We start from the raw sequence: 24,316 nt of genomic DNA on the forward strand, positions 1-24,316 counted from the left end.
ATAATACTGGGCATTGTTATAATAAGGCTTTGTTGATTTTTTTCTTTTTGTTTTCATTTCCTGCTTTTTGCTTTGTTTTTCAAGATTGTTAAAAATGTTCTCTGATGTTGCCCTGCATGGCGGTTGCTATGGAAATGTTCCAGAGAAATGACAAATTAAATTAGGACCAAGAATACAGAGTTAAACTCGTTGGGCAGAGTGAGAGACCAAGGTTTTCTTCTTACAAACAATCCAGTTTTGTTTAATCTGTCTTTCTCAGGGCAGTTTATACTTCACATTCACATAAAGCTGAGTTGTAGTCTCAGCTCACAATTTATTAGCTCAGGCAAGTTATTTAATGCTGTTGAAGCTCAAGTGTTATGTATAAAATGGGCATAAAAATGCCTGAGAGGTGTAACTGGCCCAGATTAGATACTTGAAGTTCATTTCTGTTTTCTCCCTCTAAATCAGAGTCAGATAAAATGAGCCTGTATAGAGGAAATGGTGTAATACATTTTTAGCAACTTTTTATTTCTTTTTAAATTTTATTGGTTTTAGAGAAAGCATGTGCAGGGGACAAGGGCAGAAGTGGGGGTGGGGGGGAAAGAGAATCTTAAGCAGGCTCCACACTCAGGTCAGTGTAGAGTCCAATGTGGGGGGGGGAGGGGAGTCATCAGCAATATCCCATGACCCTGGGGGTCATGACCTGAGCTGAAATCAAGAGTCAGACACTCAACTGAGTGAGCCACGTAGGCACCCCTTTAACAATTTTTTTTGGTGTCAGTTTTTAATATATATATATATATATTAATGTTTTATTTATTTTTGAGAGAGAGAGAGAGAGAGAGTATGAGCAGGGTACAGGCAGAGAGAGGGAGACAAATAATTCAGAGCAGGCTCCAGGCTCTGAGCTGTCAGCACAGAGCCTGACTTGGGGACTCACATCCATGAATTGGGAGATCATGACCTGAGCTGAAGTTGGACATTTAACTGACTCAGCCACCCCGGTGCCCCAGTTTATAATATATTTAAATGAAATCTTCAAAGCAGTACAATTTAGCTTTTAATTAGGGATATTGTCTTTATATATTTTTTAAGTTTCTTTATTATGAGAGAGAGCAAGCAGGGGAGGGGCAGAGAGAGAGGAAGAGAGATAAATCCCAAACAAGCTTTGCACCGTAAGCACTGAGCCCAACCCGGGGTTTGCACTCCTGAATTGTGAGATAATGACCTGAGCCAAAATCGAGTTGCATACTTAACTGACTGAGCCACCTAGGCACCCCTGTATTTTATTTTCTATATTTTCTATATTATATATATTTTATATATTTTTATATTATATTTATATTACATTTAAATATTTGAAGACTAAGACTATGTTAAAAAGACTTCAATTTTAATGATTTTAATAGCTTTATTGACATAATTTACATACTTAATAAAATTTTCTTATTTTAAGTGCACAACTCAGTGAGTTTTAGTAAATTTGCAGAATTGTGCAGTCAGCACAATTCAGTTTTAGAACATTTCCATCACCCTTAAGAGTTCCCCTTCCTTGGCCTTGGTTGGGGTTTCTGGGTGGCTCACATGGTTAAGTGTCAAGATCTCACAGTTCATGAGTTTGAGCCCTGCATCAGGCTCTCTGCTGTTAGTGGAGCTCCCTTTCCGACTTTGGATCCTCTGTCTGTCTCTCTTTCTCTCAAATAAATAAACATTAAAAACCAAAAGTTCTCCTGCCCTAATGACTATTGGCTCCCATCTGTAAGAAGGTACAAATTACAGTATTTAAAAGTATGAGCTTGGGAGTTAGGTTGGCCAAGTTTAAATCGTAGTCCTGCCACTTGCTAGCTTTGTGTCTTTGGGTACTGCCCTGTACTGTGGTTTCTTTATCATCAAAATGAAAGTAATATGTGCATGACAGCATTGCTGTGAATAATTAATTAGATACTGTATACAGAGCACTGAAAGTGTTGGCGCCTACTTGGTACTTAACAGATAGTGCTTACTGGTGGTAGTTCATATTGTGGTTTCGATTTATGGTACACACTTAAATAAGAAAAGCATCTGAAAACACCTAGCATAATACGTGACACATAGCTTATTTTCAGAAAACCAAGCTCTTTAATGTATCATGTCATAATCTTGTCTATAGTATCTATGAGCACTACTGTTCCTGGTGTAAAAATGTGAATATTATTGGAGAAGCTATATGATATTTTAAAATTTGGGCCTTCTTCAAGGTGGACTGATTGTTACTTAACTATCATGTTGTTGTGTATGATCAATTAGTAACAGTAAAAATCCCAACTTGCCATTTAGGAAGGGGAGCAGGCCTTGTTTTAACTGATAGGAAGGTTAACCATTGCCTTCATCATTGAGTAACAGTCACTTGTCTGGATTTTTGTTAGAAATAAAGAGGGCCCATTGTCCATGCTTTTCTAATTAGAAAGGTTTCAGTAGAATTACTCCTGTTGTTGAGCTAGATTTGGGCTGGCCCCTAACACACAGTGAGATGTCTGGAAGCCTTGAGCACATGTGCCTTGATGAATAGAATTATTTAGGATTTTTTTTTTTTTCTGACAGAAGCTTGCTCTGAGGAAGCTTAAAGATTATCTGGATGTTGGTGTTTGGTAGTTCATTCATTCATTCATTCATTTACTTATTTAATGTTTATTATTTATTTTTGAGAGAGGGAGAAATGGAATGCTGGTGGGGGAGGGCTAGAGAGAGGGAGACACAGAGCCCAAGGCAGGGCTCAAACTCACGAACTGTGAGATCATGACCTGAGCCAAAGTTGGATGCTCAACCAGCCGAGCCACCCAGGCGCCTCTGTCAGTTTATTTAATAGGTTTACTCTGTAGTGAAAGAAGATTTACTATATTCACTAAGCCATGTGCCCTGTGTGAGTGAATTAGATATGTTTTGTGGTTGAAGATGATGTAAACATCTGCTACGGGAAAGCTTGGAGAATGTTTAGAAAGATGTTTAAAGAATGAGGAAATGAAAATCGTTCTTAAGTCTAATAACTACAGTTAATGACATTTTGACGTTCTAAAAAAAACTTTGCTTTATTTTATAGTTCCTAAAATAGAATCATCAAAGAGGGAATTACTGTTCATAATCATCAAATTTCCCAAGTAAAATCAAGCTTTTAAAATACTGTTTTCCCCTTTTGGTCTTTCATACTTCTTTTTATAATCAAAAGAAGGCTTTTTATTAAAGTTTATTTATTTTAAGAGAGAGAGAGCATGTGCATGCTAAAGGGACAGAGAGGAAGAGAGAGAGAACTGCAAGCAGGCTGTGCACCATCAGCATTGGAGCCCAATGTGGGGCTTGAACTCATGAACCATGAGGTTATGACCTGGGCCAAAATCAAGAGTTGGACCCTTACCCAACTGAACCACCCAGGCACCCCTAGAATACTTTCATTTTTAGTGAAGAACTGGATGCTGATTCTATAGGTTTATTATGTCAAGTTTGTTACAGTTTCTCTAAGAACTATTTTACTAGAAAATTTGAGAGATTAGCAGCTATATACCTCATTTTACTAGGTTAAGTGAGATGAAGTGATACATAAAATTAATAAAATGTGCTAGTGCTTTGAAACAGGTAAATTCTAGAGAAGTTGTAGAAGAGTTTTTAATGAATTTTGAAAAGAACTAAGTTTTGATGATTGGGCTATCCAAATGTGTAAGAGAGTTCATTTAATAAGGCAAAATTTTATAGTCTTAGAATAATTTATCTTAGAAGTAGTCTAAATTGTGTTCTAAATGTACTCTAGCTTCTCTTGTTTTCATTGTTTCAAATTTATTTGCACTTAGGAAATTCATGATTATATGCATTTTATAGGTTGCCCAATTGTGTAATTTGCTGTTAAGTTTGACATCTTTCCCGACCTTTTACTTCTTTCTATCCATTTACATCCATTAATACCACAACCCTGGGATCATGACCCCACCCCAGTTTGTTTAGATTATCTCTGTTGTATGTACTTCTTTCTTCCCGTCTTTTACCTTTACCTTGATACCATTTACCATGCCTTGGAGTCATGTATTTAGTTTGTGTCTCTATTGTTTACATAGGTAATGAAGGAAACAGTGTAAGGTCTGTGCAGACTTGCACAGACGTGCTTGTTCACTATTTTTTATACTGAGTGCTAGGCACATAGTAAAGACCAATAAAAGATTTTTATGCAAGTGACTGTTTAATTTTTACTGGGAATGGAGAAAGGTTTTTAGGATACAATTTCTAAGAAAAACTGGTTTAATAAAGAAAAAGATAGAAGAATTATAAACAGTATTTAAAATACTTTTTGTCCAATTAATAATATATATTTGTGTATTGACCTATATGGATAAAGAAGCTGAAAAGAACATAAACCAGAGGTTTATCTGTGCAGGTGGGTGGAAGTGAGGACTAAAGGGAAAAAAGATAGGGGTGAAAGGGAGACACTTGAATGTAATTGTTAAAAAAATATGTTTGATGCACCTGAATGCCTACTTTTAAAAGAATTTACAAAAGTTTGTTGAGGTTGTGGTGCAAATACAGAGGAAATATATATTCATATAAATTATTATTTATATATTTTTTAATCTTATGTTTTCACTAGTTACTTTATTTCAGTATGTCTGAGTCAGTGATTTTTTTTAATGTTTTTAATGTTTCTTTATTTTTGAGAGAGAGAGAACCGGAGCATACAAGCAGAGGAGGAGCAGAAAGGGAGACACAGAATCTGAAGCAGGCTCCAGCTCTGAGTTGTCAGCACAGAGCCCTATGTGGGGCTCAAACCCACGAGCTGTGAGATTGTGACCTGGGCCAAGGCCGGACATTCAGACTGAGCCACCTAGGCACCCCCTTATACAAGGATATTTTATTTTATTTTTCAATTTATTAATTTTGTCCTTTTTTTTAATATGCTTATGTGTTTATTTTTTGAGAAAGTGAGAGTGTGCAAGCAGGGGAGGGTCAGAGGGAGCGTGAGAGAGAGAGGCAGGCTCCACATTCAACACAGCCTGATGCAGAGCTCGATCCCATGACCCTGAGATCATGATCTGAGCCAGAATTAATTAGAGTTGGAGGCTTAACCGAACTGAGCCACCCAGGTGCCCCTTCTCTCTCTCTTTTTTTTTTAAATCCAAGTTAAGTGACATATGGTGTAATAATAGTTTCAGGAGTAGAATTTAGTGAATCATCACTTACACATAACACCCAGTGCTCATCCCAACAAGTATCTGCCTTAATGTCCATCATCCATTTAGCCCATCCCTCCACTCATCTCCCTTCCAGAAACCCTCAGTTTGTTCTCTGTATTTAAGAGTCTCTTATGGTTTGCTTCTCTCCCTGTTTTTATCATATTTTTCCTTCCATTCCCCTGTGTTCATCTGTTTTGTTTCTTGAATTCTACATATGAGTGAAATCATGATATTTGTCTTTCTCTGACTGACTTATTTTGCTTAGCATAATGCATTCTAGTTCCATCCACATTGTTGCAAATGGCAGAATTTCATTTCTTTTTGGTCACTGAAAAATATTCTGTTGTGTATATACACACCACATCTTATTTATCTGTTTATCAGTCAATGAACATTTGGTTTCTTTCCATAATTTGGCTGTTGTCAATAGGGCTGCTGTAAATATTGTGGTGCATGTGCCCCTTTGAATCAGCACTTAAAATTTTTTTAATGTTTTTTATTTATTTGTGTGTGTGTGTGTGTGAGAGAGAGAGAGAGAGAGAGAGACAGCATGAGCAGAGGAGGGTCAGAGAGAGAGGAAGATACAGAATCTGAAGCAGGCTCCAGGCTCTGAGCCAGCTGTCAGCATAGTGCCCGACACGGGGCTCGAACCCATGAACCATAAGATCATGACCTGAACTGAAGTCGGCACTTAACCAACTGAGCCACCCAGGCGTCCCTGAATCAGCATTTTTTAATCTTTTGGATAAATACCTAGTAGTGCAATTGCTAGGTCGTAGGGTAGTTCTATTTTTAATTTTTTGAGGAACCGCCATAGTGGCTGTGCCAGTTTGCATTCCCACCTGCAGTGCAAAAGTGTTTCCCTTTCTCTGCTTCCTCGCCAACACCTGTTGTTTCCAGAGTTGTTCATTTTAGCCATTTTGACAGGTGTGGGGTGATAGCTTATTGTGGTTTTGATTTGTATTTCCCTGATGATGAGTGATGTTGAGCATCTTTTCATGTGTCTCTTAGCCATATGGAGATCTCCCCTGGAAAAGTGTTTGTTCGTGTCTTTTGCCCATTTCTTCACTGGATTATTTGTTTTTTGGGTGTTGTTTGATAAGTTCTTTATAGAGTTTGGATACTAACCCTTTATCTGATATGTCATTTGCAAATATATTCTCCCATTCTGTTGGTTGCCTTTTGGTTTTGTTTCCTTCACTGTGCAGAAGCTTTTTATCTTTTTTAAAAATTTTTATTTATTTTGAGACTGAGAAAGAGCACAATTAGGGAAGGGGCAGAGAGAGAGAGTCTTAAGTAGGCTCCGCACTGTCACTGCAGAGCCTGTTGTGGGGCTTGAACTTATGAACTAGGAGATCCATCACCTGAGCCCAAGTGCAATGCTTAACCGACTGAACCATCCAGGTGCCCCACAGAAGCTTTTTATCTTGATGAGGTCCCAATAGTTCATTTTTACTTTTGTTTCCCTTTACCACGGGAGACATGTTAGTATGCAAGGATATTTTAAAAGTCAGGGATTTGTTGATAGGTTTATTTGCAAGGCAGTCTGATAGGGGTGCACGGGACACTAAAACTATAAACTTGGTTTCTAATCCTAGCTCTGGCATCAAGTGCATGGCTTTGTAACTCTTTTACTTGCCTTGTTTTTGGTCTTCTCCACGTTGAATTGGTGCAGTGGCAAGTGTATAAGCTTTAGTATCAAGTACCAATCTGAGGTGGTTGTATCTTGCCACTTACTATTTATGTGATCTTGTATAGAGCTCTCTGAATGTTAATTTTATTTCTCTGCAAAAAGAGGGAAAGTGATTCCAACTTTGGGTTTTAAAGATTGAATGAAAAGAGGTGTTTGAAAAAGTTTAATAATATTTGCAATTTAGAGGGACATAAGTAAATGTTATCTTGAAAAATTAACTAGAACCAGATGAACTCTAAGGTGTCTTTTACCAATAAAATTTTGTGATTGTATTTTAAACATTATTATAGGGCGCCTGGGCAGCTCAGTTGATTGAGCATCCAACTTTGACTCAGGTCATGATCTCACGATTCATGGGTTTGAGGCTCCCTGCTGTCAGCACAGAGCCCGCTTTGGATCATCTGTCCGCCCCCACAACCCCTGGCCTCTACCCTGCTGTTTCTCTCTCTCTCTCAAAAATAAATAAACATTAAAAAAATAGTTCTTGTTACAACAGAATAATTTGGAAAACTTTTATGGCAGCACAGATATGAGATCATTTATGAGAGCAGTGAGTTTTCAAGTCCATAAAACTGATGTTGACCATATTTTCTACTTGTTTTCTATATTCTATATTTCTATATTTCTATATTCTATATTTCTATATTGTCAGAATATTTTCTATATTCTGACAATTCTACATTGTCAGATGTCATAAATTTCAAAAAGTTGCCTGCAATTTTAAGACTTATTAAAGAGTAATATAGAGAGGGAAAATAGTTAAGGAGACGGAGGGAGGCAAACCATAAGAGACTCTTCTTAAAGACTGAGAACAAACTGAAGGTTGATGGGAGGTGTGGGAGAGGGGAAAATGGGTGATGGGCATGGAGGAGGGCACTTGTTGGGATGAGCACTGGGTGTTATATGGAAACCAACTTGACAATAAACTACAAAATAATAAAAAATAAAATAACAGCTTTTAATATTAATGCAATTATATTAATAAATTATTTCTGAAAACAAAAAAGAATAATATAGATTAGAATTTCTTAATTTAAGAGTTTTTAAGTTCCTTAGAGATTTATGAATAGGTTTTCACATGTCTTATGAGCGCTAAAATTATAAGCAAAATTTTTAGGTAGCCTAAATTATAGTGGGGAGCTATGTCTTTCATAGTGAATAAGATGGATTAGATTTCAGCTCTTGTGGAGTCTATATTCTAATATTAGATAGATATTGAGTAAGCAAATAAAAATATAAGAAGGAAAATGTTACCTAACAGATGATGTAAATGTTTTGTAGAGAATTTGAATACAGTGACAGATTATAGAATGATTTAGAGTTCTTTTTCTTTTTAATTTTTAACTTTTTTTTTTACCCCCCCTCCACCCCCCACCCCGAGAGAGAGACAGCGTGAGCAGGGGAGGGTCAGAGAGAGAGGGAGCCACAGACTCTGAAACAGGCTCCAGGCTCCGAGCTGGCAGTCAGCACAGAGCCCGACGCGGGGCTCGAACCTACGAACCGCGAGATCATGACCTAAGCGAAAGTCGGACGCTTAACCAACTAAGCCACCCAGGCGCCCCTGAATGATTTAGAGTTCTGAGTGTTCAGGGAGGATATGACATTTTTGCTGGCATCTAAGTGATGAAGAGTGCCCTCCAATTCAGAGATTAGATGGAGAGAATACCTAGTACTAACATACTAAGATGAGGATAAGTGTTAGAAAATGGAGTTGGAGAGATAATTACAGGTCATATCATTTAGGGTTTTGTAAATAAGAATGGGAAGTCCAGATTTTATTCTAAATATAATAGGAAGCTTTTTCAGGATTTTAGCTGGATAATGATAAGAGAAATCAAAATAGAGACCTGAGGATTCCAGCACTTAGGAGTTTAAGAGACCAAAAACATAGCCAATGAGTTAGAAAGGATTAGGGGAATGTGGTTTATTGACCGTTTCGAGAAGCAGGGAGTAGTTGTCTGTTTCATAACTTATTGAGAAGACAAGATTAGAACAAGGACCTGACCATTAGATTTGGCAATAAGTTTAGCAAAATTACTGTGAAGTCAGTACGTATTAGGGAATGCAGCTTTGTGACATTGAATTTTGAAGGAAATCACAAGTAGTTCTTCCTTCTTTATATTTAACCTTTAATTTGTGAATAGTGATCTGGTTATGAATTTGGGTTTTGTGCCAGACTATTTAGGTTAATATCTTAGCTCTTCTTTTTATCCTCCTCAGTCTCTCTAAACTTCCATTTCTCATATCTGTAAGATGGGATAACAGTAATTACCTACCTTTTATAAGTGTTCTATGTAAGGCATTTAGCATAGTATGTGGCACATAGCTGTATTCATAGTAAAAATTATAACATGCTATAAAAACATTTATTATACATATATTTTAATCTTTTAAATTTTTATTTATTTTAGAGATTGAGGGGGGGGGGGCATTATCTTAAACAACCTCCACCCTCAGCCCAGAGCCCGACCTGGGGTTCAATCCCACGACCCCGGGATCATGACCTGAGCTGAAGTCAAGAATCAGACCCTCAACTAACTGATCCACCCAGACGCCCCCAACATTTAATTATGTTTTGTGCCCTTCCGGGTTTGTATAGTTTATAGTGTCTGAGAGAATGAAGTGCTGTATTTTATCTATACTTTAAGATGAACACATTTTAAGTTGTCTAAAAGGCCATACTAGTAAAAAGGAAGGAACCATTAAGCTCTCTTTGCAGAGATTAACACAAGTTCGGATTCTTTGCAGGCAGGCATTAATATATATATTGCCATGCTAATCTATAGAAAAGTTTATATGATGCTTTAAAAAAAATTTTTTTTTAGTGTTTTATTTATTTCTGAGAGAGACACCATGAGCAGGGGAGGGTCAGAGAGAGAGGGAGACACAGAATCTGAAACAGACTCCAGGCTCTGAGCTGGCTGTCAGCACAGAGCCCAACGCGGGGCTCGAAACATGAACTGTGAGATCATGACCTGAGCCGAAGTCGATGCTTAACTGACTGAGCCACCCAGGCGGCCCTATGTGATGCTTTATCTACTTAATCAGGTTCAGCAAACAGTTTATGACTAATATACAATTTCTTTTCTGAACATTAGGTCTTCTCTAAAAATTTACCCTTGTTTTTGAGCATTCTGCAACCCAGTGCACAAATCTAGCATTTGAGTCTACAGTTGAATAATTAAATGCTGTATTTTCTTTTTTATCTTTCCAGATGAGTTTTAATTTATTAAGTATTAATAATTTATTATAAACATACTTGTAGCTACTCGTAATGTATTTGATTAAATCCATTTTATTAGAAGTTTTTATCTTTAAAACATTATTGAAATCAAACTGTGAGTAATTTCTTTATTTGCTCATTCTTGTTACTGCAAGAGTCATTTTAACACACATGCAGATAACTTGGGGTGCCTGGGTGGCTCTGTTGGTTGAGCAACTGACGCTTGGTTTTCTGCTCAGGTCATGATCTCATGGTTTATGCAGTCCAGCCCCACGGTGCCTGCTTGGGATTCTCTCTCTCCCTCTATCTGCCCCTCACCTGCTTGTGTGCATGCACACAACACGCTCTCTCAAAATAAATAAACTTTAAAATTATAACTTGGGGGGCGCCTGGGTGGCTCAGTCGGTTAAGTGTCCAACTTCAACTCAGGTCATGATCTCCTGGTTCGTGGATTCGAGCCCCACGTCGGAGTCTGTGCTGACAGCTAACTCAGAGCCTGGAGCCTGTCTTCAGATTCTGTGTCTGCCTGTCTTACTGATCCTCCCCTACTTAAGCTGTCTCTCTCTCTCAAAAATAAATAAAACATTTAAAAAAAATTTTTTAAATTATAACTTGGTAAAATATGTTATAGCACACTTTGCAGAAAAACAAACAAAGCTACAGTTACTCTGAAGGCAGATACTATGACTGTGCTGTTTCACTGTTTCCCCAACAATTCAGTCTGGCACATAGTAGTGCTTAGTAAATATTTGTTGAATGAATGGATACATTTTTAACATACCTAATGAAAACTGTTATCTCATCATTAACAGGCTTGCATTTAAGGTTGAGTTGTTTCAATAAAACAAGAATTAAATGTAATGCTCGAATAAGGTATATTAGATAATTTGCTTTCTTAGTTAATTACAGCTTAATTGTTTTCATATTTGTAAGCAGTGTCTCTGGAGAATAATAAAATCTGTAACAACTTGTAATACTGTTATTTTGTTGTTCTGTATATCAATTCTCATTTTTAGAAACTACAGTTAGATAAATATAGTATGTATTGTCTAAAATATGTGCTGTAAGTTTTAGGTTGAATTTTATATATAAAAACAAATTTGTGTTAGACAGAGGCGATAAGTTTTGTAATTTGGTTTTTATCCTCTGCCAAAAAAGAGGTTAGGCAATGAAATTTGAATTATCATTGTTGGGGCATTAATAAAGTTGGGAGTTTAAAAAAATCTTTTGAAGTAAACAGTTGTACCGTGCAGTTGTTCTGACATAGCACACTGTAGCAACAAGTGTAGACCATAGCAGGGACTGAAAGATAACTAACTACTGATAAATAAAACTCTTTAACAGTATTTGAAACTCTTAAAAGAAAAAGACTTTAAAAAAGTTCACAGACTCTTTGTTATTTGATTACTCATGCCCAATTTGATGATAAAATATTTTGAGGTAATTTTTACTTGAGGCCAGTTTTTAAAAACTCTTTCTTGAGGTGTAACATACACAGAAGTGTATGTATCATCAGTGCTTGATAAATGTTCACAGCTGAACAGATTCATGTAACTGGCATGCAGCTCAAGAAACAATATTATTAGCCACCTTTAAAACGTTAATTCTTAAATATAAAACAATTGTAGACTTAGATAAACTTGTGAGATTTAGTTCCTGGGTCTAGCCTTATTATTAACTTCATTTGTTACCTTGGGCAAGTTATTTTATCTTTCTGGGGTCCACTCCATATGTCTACAGCAAGGGAATGAGACTTGAAGTTTTATTATGACTCTTATTCTATGAAAGTGCAAAATGATGGACATTAGTGATATAAATGTCATATAAAAGGTTTTAGGTAATAGAGTGTGAATGCACAGTTAATTGAAAAGGAAGGCACACTATTTTTTCTTTTTTTTTCTTTTGTTTTCCAGGTTATATTTCACACTATGTGCTGACTGTATCTACAGAAGATATTTAAAAAAAAAAAACTTTTTTCAAAGATTTTGATTCCAGTGGAATCTTTGCTTTAGATTATTTTGCGTGTGTGTGTTAGTGAATTGTAACTCCAGTTAACAATGCCTGTACAAGCTCCACAGTGGACGGATTTCCTCTCCTGCCCAATTTGCACTCAGACTTTTGATGAAACAATTCGAAAGCCCATCAGTTTGGGTTGTGGCCATACTGTCTGCAAGATGTGCCTGAATAAACTGCACCGCAAGGCTTGCCCATTTGACCAGACCACTATCAATACAGACATTGAGCTCCTCCCTGTGAACTCGGCATTGCTGCAGCTAGTGGGTGCTCAGGTAAGATGGGTGGCTTCTTATTCCTTTTAATCTCTAAGTGTATGTGTTTTCCTCTTGAGAGAAACCTGTTGAATTCAAATTGGGCAACATTGCCTTCTATGTAATTAGATAAAGTTCTCTATGGTACAGAGCCTTCATTTCAGTGGTTGGGAGATTTATTGTTGGAGTGTAGTGTTCCTCAGCCATAACAGTCATTTATTCTGGTGGTCATTGTCTCTCAACAGTCTTAGCTACTGAGATCATTCGAGAAACTTAAGAGGCAAGTCATAGGACTTTTTAAAAAATTTTTTAATGTTTTTATTTATTTCTGAGAGAGAGAGACCGCATGAGCAGGGGAATGTCAGAGAAAGAGGGAGACACAGAATCTGAAACAGGCTCCAAGCTCTGAGCTGGCTGTCACCACAGAGCCAGATGCAGGGCTCGAATCCATGAACTGTGAGATCATGACCTGAGCCAAAGTCGGACACTTAACCAACTGAGCCACTCAGACGCTCCCCCCCCCCCTTTTTTTAAGAGAGAGAGAGAGAGGATAAGCGGGGAAGAGCAGGAGGGGGAGAGAGAGAATATGAAAGAATGACTCCCTAGCAGGCTCCACCCTCAGTGCAGAACTCAACATGGGGCTCGATCATACAACTGTGAGCTCATGACCTGAGCTGAAATCAAGAGTTGGGCGCTCAGCTGACTGAGCCCCGTCTTTTTTGTTTGTTTTGTTTTGTTTTGTTTTGTTTTGTTTTAAGCACCTCTTTATATTGGGGAAACTATTACTCATAAAAACCATTGCATTTTACTTAATAGGAGAAGTGAAGCTACTTCAGATAATTTTACTTAGTAGATGCTAACTGAAATGAAAGATGAAGAAGATGAAAAAAGCTGTAGGGCACATAGCCTTTGGGAACCATTTTTTTTAGAGTAGGAGGAACTGTCCCTAGCTACCTAAATGTAAAAGCACGTCTGGCAGTTCTGATGGTAATATTCTGAAATTTTGTCTCAGTATTCTCAAAGTAGAGATCAGTAGTATCCTCAGAAGATCTCACAAAGACAAGGGAGTTGACTTTTTGGAAGCTAGATGTGATTTACTTAAGTAATCTGTTACCAAATTTGCATAGTGTGAGTCTGAATTGTCATATATTTGTCATAAGTCATTTTCTGAATAAATATACTAGAACTTTGGATCTGGCTCCATTAATATTTTCTAGACCAGTCTTGATAAAAGCTGCTGAAATGTAAGAAAGGCTGATATTATGTATGTTGGAGATAAAGAGAATAGAATAGTTTATTCAAAAGGAAAACTTCCTTTATTGATAAACCTCTCTTGTGATGTTACCAACAACACTATAAAATATTTGTCAAAAGGGACAGTGCAGTTGGTCCTTTTTCTTCTTATACTTAATTTTTCATTTCATAATCATTTCTCTTTTTACTTTGAAAATCACGCTATCAAATTTTGGAAACATTAAAAAAATAGATTTGATAAGAATAGTAAGTTTAGAAATGCACTATTTTTTTAATAGCAAATAACCACAGCTTGCTTTTTTTCATAAAGTTGTCTGAAGATGAACTCTTTCTACAAAATGAGTAAGACTATGTCATATCTTAACTGAAACTACTAATGTTTATGAAATTTGAGGATAGGGCATTTTAATGTGTAGTAGTCACTATTTTAGCCCTAAAGAGTTCCGTTGAAAACTGTTAGAGTTACTGCATGAATTAAGCAAAATTGCAGTATATAAAATCAACATGCAAAAATTAGTTGCATTTTTATACACTAACAATGAACAATCTGAAAGGAAACTAAGAAAACAGTTCCACTGTGGCAGCATCAAAATAATAAAATACTTAGGAATAAATTTAACAAAGCTGAAAGACTTAGGCACGGAAAACAGCAAAACATTGCTGAAAAAAATAGAGAAGACATACATACATACATACATACATACATGGAAAGACATTGCATGTTCATGGATTGGCAGACCCAAAGCAATCTACAGATTCAATGCAAGCTCTATCAAAGTCCCAGTGGTGTGTTTTTGTTTATTGGCAAGGGAAAAAAAAACCCAACCTAAAATTTGTATGGTATCAGAAGGGACCACAAATAGTCAAAACAATCTTGGAAAAGAACAAAGTTGGAAGAATTGTGCTCCAGATTTTGAAACTGCAAAGCTACAGTGTGATACTGATATACAATGTGATATGGATATAAAGACAAACATTTAGATCAGTCGAATAGAGTCCAGAAGTAAACACACATATGAAATGATTTTTGACATTGCCAAGACCATTCAGTGAAGAAAGGACAGTCTTTCCAACAAGTGATTATGGAAAACTTGGATATCCAAATGTAAAAGGATCAATTTGGGCCCCTACTTCACCCCATATACAAAAATTAACTCAAAATTAACCAAAGGCTGAATGTAAAAGTTAAAACTGCAGAACTCTTAAAATATAGGCAAAAATATGAACTATTGGGACTTCATCAAGATTAAAAGCTTCTACACGGCAAAGGAAACAATAAAACTAATAGGCAACTGACAGAATGGGAAAAGATAATTGCAAATGACATATCAGATAAAGGGCTAGTATCCAAAATCTATAAGCAACTCACCAAACTCCACACCTGAAAAACAAATAATCCAGTGAAGAAATGGGCAGAAGGTATGAACAGACACTTCTCCAAAGAAGACATCCAGATGGCCAACAGACACATGAAAGTTTGCTCAGCGTCCCTCCTCATCAGGGAAATACAAATCAAAACCACACTGAGATACCACCTCACACCGGTCAGAGTGGCTAAAATGAACAAATCAGGAGACTCTAGGTGCTGGCAAGGATGTGGAGAAATGGACACCCTCCTACACTGTTGGTGGGAATGCAAACTGGTGCAGCCCCTCTGGAAAACAGTATGGAGATTCCTCAAAAAATGAACAATAGAACTCCCCTATGACCCAGGAATAGCACTGCTAGGAATTTGCCCAAGGGATACAGGAGTGCTGATGCATAGGGGCACATGTACCCTAATGTCATAGCAGCACTCTCAATAATAGCCAAAACATGGCAAGAGCCTAGAGTGTCCATCAACTGACAAATGGATCAAGAAGATGTGGTTTATCTTACAATGGAATACTACATGGCAATGAAAAAGAATGAAATCTGGCCATTTGTAGCAGTGTGGATGGAACTTGAGGGTGTTATGCTGAGCGAAATATCTCAGGCAGAGAAGGACAGATACCATATGTTTGCACGTATAGGAGGATTAGGAGGAACTTAACGGAGGACCATGGGGGAGAAGAAGGGGAAAAATAGTTGACGAGAGGGAGGGAGGCAAACCATGAGAGACTCTTGAATGCTGATAACAAACTGAGGACTGATGAGGGTGGGGGAGGGGGAGGGCGAGTAATGGGCATGGGGGAGAGCACTTGTGGGGATGAGCAGTGGGTGTTATATGGAAACCAACTTGACTATTTAAGAAAAATTTTTTAAAAATAAAATGCAAAAAAAAAAAGAAAATATAGGTATAAGTCTTCATAACCTTGGAGTTGGCAGAAGATATGACATAAAAAGTACAAGGAATAAAAGATCAATTGAACTGAATCAAGGCTTAAAACTTTGTGCTTCAAAGGACACCGTCAGGGAGTGAAAGAATAACTCACAGAATGAGAGAAAATAATTGTAACTCATATAGCTAAAAGAAAGTTGTCTCGGATGTAATAAAGACTCTTAAAACTCAATAATAAAAAGACGTAATTTTAAAATGGGCAGAGATCTGAATCGATACCTCACCAGAGAAGATGTACGGATAGCAAATGAGCAAATGAAAAGTTGCTCAACATCATTTGTCATTAAGGAATTGCAAATTAAAACAACGAGGTACTGCTATACGCTAATTAGAATAGCTTCAGAGTCTAAAACACTGATAATACCAAATGCTGGTGAGGATGTGGAGCAACAGAAACTTCTTTATTGCTGGTGAGAACTCAAAGTGGTATAGTCATTCTATGATTCTGTTTTCACGTAATGTCCAAAATAGGCAAATCCCTAAAAGACAGGAAATCAATTAGTATTTTCTTATAGGTGGAGAGTTGGGAGGAAATATGGGAGGAGTGACAGTTTAAGAGTACGGGGTTCTTTGGAGGGGTGATGAAAATGTTCTAAAATTGTAATGGTTACACACCTGTGAATATACTAAAAACCATTTAATTATATATTGTCAGTGGGTCATCTACATGGTATACAAATTATATTTCAGTAAAGCAGTTATAAAACCAAAATAATACATTAAATTTTGTGTTAGTATGGAAAAGGTCTTTTGAAAGACTTCAGTAAATTTAGTGGGAGTTTTGATGTTACCACTGTTAGAGTAGCAGTGCATAAAATATACTCAGTAAAATTAATTAATTGTTTATTAATTAATTAGTGAGCACTCATAGAGACCTTCTCTTTTGACCTCAAGGTCCCTGAGCAGCAGCCCATTACTCTGTGTAGTGGGGTTGAAGATACAAAGCATTATGAGGAAGCCAAGAAATGTGTAGAAGAGTTAGCATTGTACCTGAAACCACTCAGCAGTGCTAGAGGTAAATCAGATGCAATTATCCATGCCAAGTAAATGTTTAATGAAAGATGTTTTTCTTACCATAAAAATTGTGGGCTATAAGTGAATGTTAATGAAATTCACTTATTTATTGTAAATCAAACCCCACTAGTACTAAATAATATCATTACAAACCATTCAAATAGATGAATTTAGAGTTTCTGTGATGTTGGAAACATTTGAATGAGTTGCAAAAGTAAGTGAGAATATACTAGTAGTTTCAGCAGGGCTCTCCATCATTTGACAACTCCAGATTGTCTGCCTTCTATTCAGTTTTATATGATGTGCCTTAGAGAATGTAATAAAATTGGAAGTTGCTGTTACTGCATTGCCATTATGGCTTATTATTTCAGTAGGAATGTAAAATTAGCCATTATGAAATAATATGCCAGAATTGTTAGGACCTCAAGATTTGGGTCTTAAATTAATTAATAATTTTGCCTGGCCTTTTTTCTTTGTTCCTCCATGGTTATGACGAATAATGATATATTTAATGTTGTAATGAATATTATTTTTACATGAGATAACAACTTTTGTATGTTTTTAAAATGCAAACTAGGCTGTTTTTGGTATCATTTCATCTACTGTTTATTTTAAATATCATAGTAGAAACCAGAACTATTCACATATCCATTAAGTCAGTCAGCCCATCAGAGGAAATTTTTCTGGACTTTTAAACCTAGAAATAACTTTTTGCTCTCTTTGAAAGGAGTGGGTCTGAATAGCACTACTCAGAGTGTTCTCAGTCGCCCAATGCAGAGGAAGCTGGTGACTCTGGTCCACTGCCAACTTGTGGAAGAGGAAGGCAGGATTCGTGCTATGAGAGCAGCTCGATCTTTAGGGGAACGAACAGTTACAGAGCTCATTCTTCAACACCAGAACCCTCAGCAACTGTCCTCCAATCTTTGGGCAGCAGTCAGAGCTAGGGGCTGCCAGTTCCTTGGACCAGGTATGTGATTAAATTTGATATTTACTAAGCTAGTAATTCTAAATGTAATGTGCAATGTGCAAAGGCTAGTTCTTTGCAGTATTCTGTTGTTACCAAATAATATCCCACTTGACGATCATGGCTTGGGTAATTCCACGTCAGCTTTGTAGTGTACTTAAAACTTTTCTGTAAATGTCAAAAGTTTGCATTTTGATAGAAATATTTCTTGAATGTGTTAATTTTTTATCTGTTTTCTTAAATAAAATATAGAGTGTAATATAAAATTGCCCCAAAACAGAAAGTATAACTGTGAACATGTGTTTTTTTGTGTTGTGTTGCCCATCAATTAAGTGGCACTTACAGAGCTTTTTGAGTATTGAGAATTGCCCTTCTAATAAATAGATTTATCTTAACCTTGCACATGATAAACTTTGGTTTTGCCCAACTTTTCCTAGCAATGCAGGAGGAAGCTCTAAAGCTAGTTCTCTTGGCCTTAGAAGATGGTTCTGCTTTGTCAAGAAAAGTATTGGTTCTCTTTGTGGTGCAAAGGTTGGAGCCACGGTTTCCTCAAGCCTCTAAAACTAGCATTGGGCATGTTGTCCAGCTCCTTTATAGGGCCTCCTGCTTCAAGGTAAGAACCAGTGCTATGTGGGCTTGAATGGAAACATTGTCTTTTTCCCAGACTTAAATAGTAAATCTTTGAGTTTAATGTTACATTGAATTTTGTATGTTAAATATTGAACAGCATAAACTGAGGCTTATATAGATTTTTATATTTGAGGAGAGTGTTAAATTGTGTCCTTTCCCCACGAAGACTATAAGCTGAATTGGTCTGAGCAGAGAGTCACTGAAGTAGGAGGAAATTTTATTTGGCTCTTTGCTCCTGCTGTAATTCCACGTATACCTATGGTACTGGAGCTCCGTTTGCCATCTTGTGTTCAGTGTAGATAGTGTGGCTGGACATATTCTTTTGTATCCCAGATTGAATCAGCACTAAAGCATTGGTGCTCATTACATATCTTGTTTTCCTGACTTCCTAATGTCAAGGCTTCTTCCTCCTCTTCTTTTTTTAATGTTTATTTTTGAGAGAAAGGGAAAGGGAGCGGGAGCGTGTGTGCGCAACCCAGGGAGGGGCAGAGAGAGGGAGACAGGATCCTAAGTGAGCTCCCAGCACTGACAGCAGAGAGCCAGCCCAATGTGGGGCTTGAACTCACAAACCACAAGATCATGACCTGAGCTGAAGTCAGATGATTAACTGACTAAGCCACACAGGTGCCCCATCTAAGGCCTCCTACTTTTGACACAACAGATAACTAGTACTTCATGAACCAGGGAGGCATTTCTCTAAAATTTTTTTAATTCATAACAGCCTATAAGGAAATCCGTTCCTGGGTCACCATGTCCCCTCACCATGTCCCCTCATCTGACACTCAAACTAAAAAATCCTACATCCTATTATAGTCTATTCTCTCATTTTCTGAGAAAGATAAAAATGGTTCACAGAATCAGCAGGAAAGCATACCAATTTAATTAGAAAAAGATTCTTAAAGCTCTAACTAAAGGCCAACATTCATAAGTTTCTTTCTAGAGTCAGATTAAATATATACTGAAAATGAGGTGTGGACTCCAGGTTTGTACCCAACCCTGTCTTTGCCTTAGGTGTCTCTGGAACTGTGAGAAACACTAGCCAAAATAACTCCCAACTGGTTCAGATTGTCCCTAAATATAACTCAACATTTGTCTTAATGATTGTAATAACATGATTTTACAGTGTCACCTGGAATACATTTTAGAATGTCTGCCAGTTTCCAGACTTCTCTATTCTCTCCTAACAGTACCAGACAGATACAGTATTGCAAGCTTAAAAAATAAAAAGAAAGAAAAGGAAATCTAGTCTTCTGTGAAGAATAAGCGATCTGAAAACCCCAGAATACCTACATTAAACCCTTCTCAATCCTAATTAGAAGCATTAATAGTAATTAAAGAGAGACTTGGAAATTTGTAAAAATCTAGTTATTTATCACTTGGGTCATGATTATTTTTCTTTATTGTCTACCTGCTTTCTTCTCTTGCCAGTAATAATGTACTATTGGTACATATTAACTAAATTAAACATATTAACTATTCATTATTAACATTTAATATAATATTAACAATTATTAATGGTTAAATAATATTAACAATTAAACATTAACTAAATGTAACTGATTTAATTCTCTAAGCATTTTCCTTCTTGCTTGCAGCTGTGTGTGTCCATGTGTTGTGTTGTAGCTGTGTCCTTTCAGCATCTCTTGTATTTCCATTTGAAAAACCTTTTCAAACTGGGATAATTCTGATCCTTCTTGGTACAGTTGTAGTTCCAGGACGTACTTTAAGCATTGCATCTCTTAGAAATCTTTGGTCTTTAGTTAAGAGAGAGTTTTGAGAGCCAAGTCCAGAGACCCCTAATATATCAGGTAGAAAACAGTCTACAATTTAATAAGGTTTAGCCTATATTGAGAGGATGTTTTTGTATATACCCATATACATTTGGTCATTTGACTTGCCTTTGAATAGTGGCAAAATACATTTTGTTTTTGTGACTCTAGTTCTTGGGTTTTTTTTTTTTTTAATCTATTGGTTGTTCCATGGACTTACCTAACAAAATTTAAGTTAGACCTTCTTGTAATAAGAATGGAATACATTTTAAAATATAATACCAGTATGTTCTAGAAATCTTGACTAACATCTTCTGTAGTTTTCTTTGATGGAAAAAAAAATGAGAATTTTCTACTAGAGGAAATTGAGTCCTTATGGGAATAAAGGCAATGTTTTTTAAAGAAGAAAAAAAATACTGATGTATTTATTCTGAAAAAAGCAATGTGTTTTTCTTCTTCATAACTGTGGATTATTAATCTTGGGCTTGCCTGGCATTGAGCTAGCTGGTACTCTGAACTGATAGAGCATCATTCAGATGCTTGTGTGATTTTAACTATCATCTGTGCTTAGCTTAATTTTCCATGGAGTTTTGCAGGCTAGGCCTCCATCAGAAAGTGTAAAATAATAATGATGATGATAATATCTTTTAGTAATTAAAATGATTAAAACTTATTGAGCTCTTAGTATGTGCTAGTCAGTGCGTTAACTTATTAACCATCATAATTGACATTAACTCATTTAATTCTCTAGGCTTGTTGAGGTAGGTACCGCTGTTATTTTTTGTTATATTGTTACATTTTGAGTCAAGCTGGATTTAGGCCAAAGGCTTAGCAAATCAAAGTAAATTAATTCTTGTCCAGGGTCACCTGTATTCTAACATATTTTAGAATATATTTTACCTTGTTAACACACACACGTATATATAAAAAAGTAGGCTCCACACACAACATGGGGCTTGAACTCATGACCCTGAGACCAAGAGTCACATGCTCTAACTGACTGAGCCAGCCAGGCACCCCACGTATTTTTTTCTTTTCAGAAATGCATATGCAGGGATGCCTAGGTGTTTTAGTTGGTTGAGTGTCCTGGTTTCAGCTCAGGTCATGATCCCAGGTTCATGAGATTGAGCCCCGCATTGGGTGCCATGCTGAGCATGCAGCCTGCTTGGTATTCTCACTCTCTCTCCCTCTCTCCCTCTCTCCCTCTCTCTCTCTCTCCCTCTCTCCCTTTCCCTCTCCCTCTCTCCCTTCTCCCCTCTCCCCCCCCACTTGTGCTCATTCTTTTTCTGTTCAATAAACATTTAGGGGAAAATGCATACACACACTCCTACAATTTAAACTATATATGCGTTAAGATATATCCAGTTTTGGGACTTTGCTCCAGCACATACTCATTCATTCTTTAAGACCTATTCAGAAGATTTTGACATCTATAAAGGGGTAATGTTTTACAGGCAAAACACTGGGTTCATTTTATTTTGCTATTGTTGCTAAAAGAAATTTGTTATATTAAAAATTGTTCTCTGTATGTGTTCATATAAAATACAGAGTCAATTTGTTTCTTACCTGACTCATTATGAGATTATGTGTGTCATACTAGGTCACCAAACGTGATGAAGACTCTTCTTTGATGCAGCTGAAAGAAGAATTTAGAACATATGAAGCTCTGCGGCGAGAACACGACTCCCAGATAGTGCAGATTGCCATGGAAGCCGGCTTGCGGATTGCACCAGACCAGTGGTCCTCATTGCTTTATGGAGACCAGTCTCACAAGTCTCATATGCAGTCAATCATTGACAAGGTAGACGCTTTTTTTCCTTACTTCTTAGACCAGTCTTGGAGTTTTGGTAATTCATGAGTTAGTAATTTATTCATTTAACAAATGTATGTTAAAGTTAATACTGTAGTCAGGCTCTTCCAAGGTATGTTATCTGTAGCTGAGTCTCACAACTAGTCACATCATTACCAGTTCATATAAATTGAATTGATGTAAAATTGACATCATTCATATATGATTTCATTAGCATTCTAATGCTTTATCCAGCACTCTTTAGTATTCTTCTGAGGGTCTTCCATCTCTTATTATTGTTGCCTCTCTTCCTTCTTTCTTTGTTCCCTGAGTTTTAATCATTGTGTTAGTTAAGCCCCTTTTCTAAAGACCTTTATCGTCTTCCTATAACAGCCATTTAATGGTCTGGAAGATGTATAAGTTGAGATTTCTTACGATTCTTAGCCACAATAATTTCACATAATAAGTTACTAATTATTCTAGGTTTGTTCAACTTTTCAGTAAACTTACTTCAACTTTTTCTGTTATGATAAAAAGATCCCTAGAATACATACACATAGGCTCCATTGTTTATTACTGACTCTAAGAACTAAATTTTGTTAAAACTAGGGTAATACTGTAATTGTTTTCGTTGTAATTCAACATGAAATATATGAAAGTGTACAAAAAAAGTCTTAAAGCAGCATGTAAATACATTACATTCAGTAATAGCGTTAATTTTTATTATTTTACCTTAAATACTTGTTTCATTAGAGTCCAACTCACATTTAATTTATAGAAATTAAATTCAAGATATAAGTGTAGTCTAAATATAATATACTCTTTAACACTTACTTACTGAGAGCCTACCAATGCTGGTGGCTTTAAATAATCAATTAATCCTTTCCATAGACCTGTATTATGCCTTTTATACAAAGACAAGGAGAGGTTAATTTCTCCAGAGTAACATAGGTAATCATTGCAGGGTTGGATTCGAGCTTGAGTAAAGTGACTCTAGAATCCATGTTCTTAGCCATCTTTCTTTCCAGACTCTTCTGCCACCTTTATTTATTTATTTATTTAATTTATTTTGTTATTCCTAAAGATAGGATTCTTTGAGCATAGTGTAGTGTATTGATGTCAAAGGTTGTGAAAGTTATAACTGCCTGTTACATAATTTCCAGTATAATATATATTACGTGTTTTGTCCTATAAATCTTTTCAAGATACTTTGGCCCAAAGTTTACCTGCAACTCCTGGGTCTGAAATTATGCAGCTGGCCGATTATAATGTTTTGAAGTCTTAGTAATGGTCTCTTATAGGAGTAGCTCTCTATCTCTGAAGAGAAACTTGGCTTGCTTTTAAAGATTCTCTAAGGAGGTTGACCTTTTGTATGAACTAGACTATATAGTTTATCCTGTAACAGTATCCTCACATCATGAGCAGTAGTTTGAATTTAATATCCAGAGACCTTACAACGAACTGGTAAACAAACTTTCGGTGTATGTAGCATCTTATTATGTAGAGCCGTAGAATTTTCTGTGGTAATGAACATGTTCTATAAATGCACTAATTGGCGATCACTAACCACCCACAGCCATTTAGCAACCAGAATGTGACTGTGCAACTGAAGAACCACATTTTTAGTTTATTTTATTAAATTAAACGTAAATAGCCACTCACTGCTAATAACTACTGTGTTGGACACTGCAGATAATTTATTAAAAGTGATATGAAAAGCAATAACCATAGTAAATTACTGGACAAAGAAACATGAATTATCAGTTCACAAAGAGGAAATATATCTAATTGATGAGATAGAATTCAAATCTAATAATCATTAAATACACATTTAAAATAGTGACATAACAAATATTGCCTATTAATTAATATCAGCCAAAGAGACGTACACTGCTGTACATTGCTGATGGTTTGTAAAATGTATTACAGATCTTTTGGGAAACAGTTTGTCACTGAATAAAAACAAAAGTTTCATGTCTTTTAATCAAATTTACTCTTCCCAGGAACTTACTTTAAGGAAATAATCCAAACTTCCAAAAAGATTATGAGTTCAAAGGCATTTAATTGCTTTAAAAGTCAGTGAAATATTTTTATTAAGTCTTGGCGGTAGATACATGGGTGTTGTCGTCATATTAGACACTTTGAAATATTTCATAATTAAAAAGGTTAGCAATAGGGGCGCCTGGGTGGCTTAGTAAGTTAAGAATCCGACTTTAGCTTAG

General features: G+C 36.4%; 1 protein-coding gene across 2 annotated transcripts in view; it reads left to right on the forward strand.

Annotated features, from left to right (window-relative positions):
* RC3H1 (ring finger and CCCH-type domains 1) overlaps window positions 1–24,316 on the forward strand; it is an 80,818-nt gene that overhangs the window by 24,734 nt on the left and 31,768 nt on the right. For both annotated transcript variants that reach the window (XM_039242385.1, XM_039242386.1), the window contains exons 2-6: window positions 12,001–12,375; window positions 16,823–16,943; window positions 17,670–17,909; window positions 18,344–18,519; window positions 21,906–22,106. In XM_039242385.1, coding sequence (XP_039098316.1) covers window positions 12,145–12,375; window positions 16,823–16,943; window positions 17,670–17,909; window positions 18,344–18,519; window positions 21,906–22,106 — 969 coding nt within the window. In that variant the 5' untranslated portion in view covers window positions 12,001–12,144. The remainder of the gene's footprint in view (window positions 1–12,000; window positions 12,376–16,822; window positions 16,944–17,669; window positions 17,910–18,343; window positions 18,520–21,905; window positions 22,107–24,316) is intronic.

The sequence above is a fragment of the Hyaena hyaena genome, unplaced genomic scaffold (genome assembly GCF_003009895.1).
Source record: "Hyaena hyaena isolate Hyena2069 unplaced genomic scaffold, ASM300989v1 scaffold_209, whole genome shotgun sequence".
Taxonomy (NCBI): domain Eukaryota; kingdom Metazoa; phylum Chordata; class Mammalia; order Carnivora; family Hyaenidae; genus Hyaena; species Hyaena hyaena.